Source organism: Varanus komodoensis, unplaced genomic scaffold, assembly GCF_004798865.1.
Source record: "Varanus komodoensis strain SLA01 unplaced genomic scaffold, ASM479886v1 scaffold63, whole genome shotgun sequence".
NCBI classification, from domain to species: domain Eukaryota; kingdom Metazoa; phylum Chordata; class Lepidosauria; order Squamata; family Varanidae; genus Varanus; species Varanus komodoensis.
The window spans coordinates 3,028,183-3,033,919 of NW_025336259.1; the positions used below are offsets into that span (position 1 = coordinate 3,028,183).

General features: G+C 47.4%; 1 protein-coding gene across 1 annotated transcript in view; it reads right to left on the reverse strand.

The window, feature by feature from the left end:
* The window catches only part of ALG8 (ALG8 alpha-1,3-glucosyltransferase), a 20,012-nt gene extending 15,200 nt beyond the window's left edge, over positions 1 to 4,812 (reverse strand). The window contains exons 1-2 of the mRNA XM_044450209.1: positions 4,664 to 4,812; positions 1,964 to 2,042 (exon numbers count right to left, since the gene is read on the reverse strand). Of these exons, the coding sequence (XP_044306144.1) occupies positions 1,964 to 2,042; positions 4,664 to 4,797 (213 nt within the window). The 5' untranslated portion in view covers positions 4,798 to 4,812. The remainder of the gene's footprint in view (positions 1 to 1,963; positions 2,043 to 4,663) is intronic.
* Between the last annotated feature and the right edge of the window lie 925 nt (positions 4,813 to 5,737).

Here is a 5,737-nt window from a genome sequence, read left to right on the forward strand (position 1 = left end):
TAATAATAATAATAATAATAATAATAATAATAATAATAATAATAAATCCATTCAAGGACGTGGCACTTCTGGACAGGATGGAACAGCAAGAGTCCGACGGCAGAGCACGTGCTTGATGTGAAAGGCCTCTCATCAGTGAGAAGAATGGACAGTGTTCCCATTGTCTGGGTTATCAGTGCTCTGCCTTTCTCGTGAATGGCAGGAGGAGGCAAATTATGCAGAATGAGCAAGGATATCAGAGCGGGCCATTGAGAGAGATCGCACATGCCGGCTTTTCTTGGTGCAGGACGCTGGCTGTGTTTGTGAAACGTTCTGGTTTGGCAGAGAGAGCTCTGGCTTGCACTCGGGACATCTGAGTTCAAAGCCATCCTCAGCTGGCTACAGAATCAGGCTCAAAGAGTGCTCATCAGTGGCACCTTCTCGAGTGGGGAGAGGTAACAAGAGGGTTCAGTCTTGGGCGCAGTGCTCTTCAGAGCTTTCATTACTGACTTGGATGAGGAAGTGCAGAGAATGATTAACAAATTTCCTGGCAAGGCTATGACTTTTCCCACCCTTAAAGCATTCAGGATGTAACTGGACAGCTATCTGAGAGGATGGTTTAACTCAGTGTCCTGCACTGAGCAGGGCTGGACCCTCTGGCCCTTCCAACTCTATTATTCTGATCCTCAATACAACAGTGGAACCAGCTGCCTGGAGAGGCTGTGGGCTCTCCCACAGTGGGGGCATTCAAGGCGAAACTGGACCGTCATCCAAGTGGGATGGTGTAAACTGGTGTCCTGCTATAGGAGGGGGTTGGAGCCAGTGGCATTCATGGCCCCTTCCAACTCTACTATTCTATGAAATAACAACAATAAAAGCCTCTACTTAAATTCCTCTAACAAGGGAAAACCTATTGCCTAAATCGCATTTAAGCAAAATGGAAAAAACCACACCGTAATCTGCATTATTTGACACACGCTGGACATAAATCACGTGAAGTATTAGTTCACTTTTACTCAGCACTGGTTAGGTCTCATCTGAAGTATTGTGCAACACAGTTTAAGAAAAATGCAGACAATCTGGAAAAGTTTCAGAGGAGGAAGCAAGGATGATCCAGGGACTGGAAACAAAGCCCTGTGAGGAGATAATGAAAGAACTGGGCACGAGAAGTGGAGAGGAGTCAGGATAGTACTTTTCCAGTACTTGAAAGGCTGGCGCAAAGAGGCAGGTCAGGATCTCTTCTCAATCATCCCAGAGTGCAGGACATGGAATAACGGGCTCAAGTTACAGGAAGAACTTCCTGACAGTTCGAGCATCACAACAATGGAGCCAGTGACCTGGGGAGGTGGTGGGCTCTCCCACACTGAAGGCATTCAAGATGCACCTGGACAGCCACCTGAGAGGAAAGGTTTAACCTGGAGTCCTGCATCGAGCAGGGGTTGGGCCTCAGTGGCTTTCTGTCCCCTTCCAGTCCAATTATTCTATGGCTTCATGACTTCAAAGTCCCCTCTGCCCCCCCTGCTGCCGCCACCAACTGAAACTGCTAAGGTGAGGCATGCTTGTAGGGCAGCAGGGGCAAAGCCACTGAGGCAGTGGCCGCAGTGCTGTACCGTCTGGGGCAGGGCTGTGGTGGCTGCGTGCACAGACCCACCGCTGCGCCCATTTCCAACTCTGGACAGGTGGGCCCATTGGCTTTTCTGCAGCAGTGGACAGAGAAGTTAGCCCCTGCCGGCAGCAGCATGGGGCAAGCGGAAGACGAGCAGGAGAACAGAGGATCCGCTGTAGCTAAATCAGTCCAGTTCACTGAGCCCTGGTAGGACTCCTACACAACCTGGCTTGCATGAGGTGGTGGGGAATCGTGAAGTGTACATGAGGAAAAGAGTTTGTGGGAAAAGCACACCAGCAAAACTCCACCTGAGACTGGACCTCGTTGTTCTGGCCCCAACGGAGCATGTGTGCAAGACAAAAGGACAGCCACACTTACCTCGTAATACCACTGAGAGACTGGTAAGCTATGCGTAATGGCAAGCCAGTTTCTGTGCACTTCAAAATCTGTGGAATGACTACAAGAAACGAGCTGTTAGTACCTGCATAAAGGAAGACACAGAGAGATCTTTCACTTTGTATTTACTATGCTGTGGCAGGGAAACAAGAACTAGTCAGCAGCTCCCTGCTATGCTACCAGCAGACAACTTAATTTCAGCCATTGCATTCACAAATTAACCCGGTTGGAACCACCGTGGCGTGCAAAGAGATTAATGGCACGTATTGCTTTCATGCACAACAGTTGATTCCATTCCTTCCTTCCAGAAACAGAAATTATTTTTGCCAAGTTAAAAATGTGTTTTAGCATTTTGATCACTGTCACATCGAACACTCATGTTTCCAGTTTTGAAAACCAGGCGCTGCAATGACTTAAGCTCCTCTTTTCTCCACAAAATGTGAAACCTTGTCATATATGCTCAAGTGAGAAGCTGAATCTACCATCACTGCCTCTTCCTTGAAATTGCATTTCCATAGGCAGGCCCAACGGTGGACTGGGCACATGGGTATCCTTGTTATCACACGGAGCATGCGGAAATTGCTGCCAGGTAATGCCAAATGCTGAGCGCAAGCTTTGCTTAGCTGTTTCCAAGTGGGCTAAGAACTACAGTGTAGCTGTGGCTGCTCTCAGAAACCATTCCCCAGAGTCAGTCCCCAGAAACCAAGATCGCGCTTTGCAAGGCTCACAACAAAAGCTAAGTACAACTTGAAAGTCTGCCCATTTCCCTAGAAACAGCCATGTAGTCCAGTGCCTTGACAACATTGACTGCTCCTGCATTCTTAAGCTAAATGAATGTTTGCCAGAATTGCTGCAACGTGGAATTTTCCATTCAGTTTCAGGAAGCCCACAGGTGAGCTAACTATTACCCTGCTTCATCCACCTGAGCGGCATCAAACTCCCTTATTTATTTGGTGCTATTGCATCTCTCAGTGTGGCACAATTGCTATGAGCCATATATATTAATTGGGGTAGGTCTCCTTAAAGGGTCTCCTGCGGAGAATTAGAAATAAAATAAGTTCTCTTGTTTATACCGTCATGCTTCTAACAAACCAGAAATGAACATCTGTGCTTCAGGTTCACAAGAAGCAGCACCTGCTCTGCCTGTCTGTTTCCCCAAACTGCTTGAACAGTGGTCCGATAATTCCATACTGTGTCCAGTGGAATGAACCTGAGCAATTGCTTTCTAGAACTGCCCATGGACATCCCAACTGTGGGTAATTTCAGAAGACACAGTGCAATGGAGTCTGTCCATCCCTCACTCCCTTTCTGCCTTTTCAGTGGCTGGGAGAAATTCCAGGGTAACACTGGACTCTAGCCACCTCATAACGTCATTTCCTAAGAATGGCCCCTGAGTTCACAAAGGAGCCAGCTGGAGCTGGGGAAGTACTTAAAAGAAAACAAAAGTAATCATTAAAAGAAATCAGCAGGGCACTTTGGTTCAGGAAGCGGTATCTTTTGGAAGGATGGCACCCTTGACAGCTGTTGCCCATTGCCTTTTGCTGGAGTGGGCTGTCCTGGCCAAAAGGTGAATAATCTGACCAGGTATAAAATAGCTTCAGATGTAGAGTATCTCACTTTGGAATAAGAATATGATGATCCTGGATAAGCAAATTCCAAAAATTCTTTGAAAAGGCCACAGGAAAAAGTAGATCGAAATAAAGCAACTGTTTCAAATGTTCTGAGCTCAGGGAGGCATTTCAGCTTTGAGATAATGGGACTAAAAGCTTCAAAGACTGTACTGCCTACTAGTCAAAATTCTCTGTGTGGTTTACAGCAATACCTTACTTTTAGTCTGTTTGCTTCTTCAGTTCATTCAAAATAGGGCTGAATACTGATGGAATTGCTATAAGCCACAAGGCAAGCATGGCATAAATATAACCTTTTTGTTAAGCTTTTGAAAATGTCCTCAATGAAATAAAATCAAGCAAAGTAGGAATTTGGCAAATATTGCAAGTTTCAGAAAAAAATTGTTCTTATCCTTAGTCTGTACCTATGCAAATTTATTTATTACATTTATATGCCACTCCATATCCTGCAGGCATGTCCACATTATATTCAATGGGGCCAAAGTGCAGTAGAGTTGCAACCCAACCTTGTGCATAAAACTGCAACCATACAATATCCTCCTACTCGGAAATAAGACTCCCATTTCAGAGGGCTTCATTTGCAAGAGAGCATGCAGAGAACCTTCAGTCCTCGACCCATTTCCCTGAATTCAGTGCATCTCACTCCTGAGGAAATCCTCATAGGAAACCAGTTCATTTTTTAAGTGGTTCTTGCATGTGTCCTCTGCTCTATGTATGCTGAACTTTGTTCACAATGTACTTTTAAGATTAATTTTTAAAGTTTCTGTACAAGCTCTGCATCGTGACTCCCGATATTTTTTTCCCATGAAGATTAGAAAAGCTCATCCTACAACAGAAGGGTAAAGAACGAATGGCCAAGAAACCCTTCAAGGGGCTGGAAAAAAGCAGGGGGTGGAACATCCTACTGGGAACAGCCAGAAAGGCTGCGAAAGCGGGGAGGGGGGAAGACGCCCGACAGGGACAGCAGAGCGCACAATGGCGGGTCGTACCCTCGCCTCGCGCTTCCCGCCCCTTCTCCCGGCCGGAGTAGAAATAACGAATCCGGATTCCTTACTAGGCCGGAATGAGGAGCATTTTGAGCAGCGTGACCCCAGCTGCCAAAGGCAGGAACCAGCCGCTACCTCCGTGCGCCGCCATGACGTGCCTCTTTCCCTTTGGGTCCCTGACAGGACCGGGAGTACTGCGCATGCGCCAAGGAAGGTAAGCGCCGAACGTGCCACCTTCCTTTGTCGAAGGCCTTTCGCTTCAATGCGCTTGCGCGGAAATGGAAGCGGATGGGGACGCGAAGGAGTGCCAAGCGCTCGCGCCTGCGCGTTAGGGTCGCTCGTGTTTCCTGTATCCGTTGCTTACCTTTTGTAAGGAATCTAAGCCTAGGTAATCCCCTAATTTCAAAAGAAGCCACTCCCAAGTACAACCAGTATTACACTCATGTAAGTGCATATACAACTGTGGTCTTACCAGAGCAAAAAGAAAAGCAGCAGATTCAAATAGGGTTCAGAAGTGCTGCTTTCCCCCCTCCTTGCTCTACCAGAGCACTTAAGAATGCAAGAAGAGCTGTGCTAGATAAGGCCAAGGGTCCATCTAATCCAGCATTCTGTTCACAGAGAGGCCAACCAGCTGCCCATGGGAAACTCAGAAGCAGGACAGGAAAGCAACTGCACCCTCCCTCCCATGCTCCCCAGCAAGACATACTGATCTTGGAGGTGGAATTGGACCATGGGGACTAGCAGCTATAGATAATCTTCTCCATGAGTTTGTCCAATCCACTTTTTGTTGTAGTTAGTCGCAAAGTTGCATCCAACCCATCGCGACCCCATGGACAACGCTCCTCCAGGCCTTCCTGTCCTCCACCATCCCCAGAGTCCACCTAAGCTCATGCCGACTGCTTCAGTGACTCCATCCAGCCACCTCATCCTCTGCCGTCCCCTTCTTTTGCCATCAATTCTTCCCAGCATCAGGCTCTTCTCCAGGGAGTCCTTCCTTCTCATCAGGTGGCCAAAGTATTTGAGTTTCATCTTCAGAATCTGGCCTTCTAAAGAGCAGTCAGGGTTGATCTCCTCTAGGACTGACCGGTTTGATTGCCTTGGACTGCAAGGCAATCAAACCGGTCAGTCCTAGAGGAGATCAA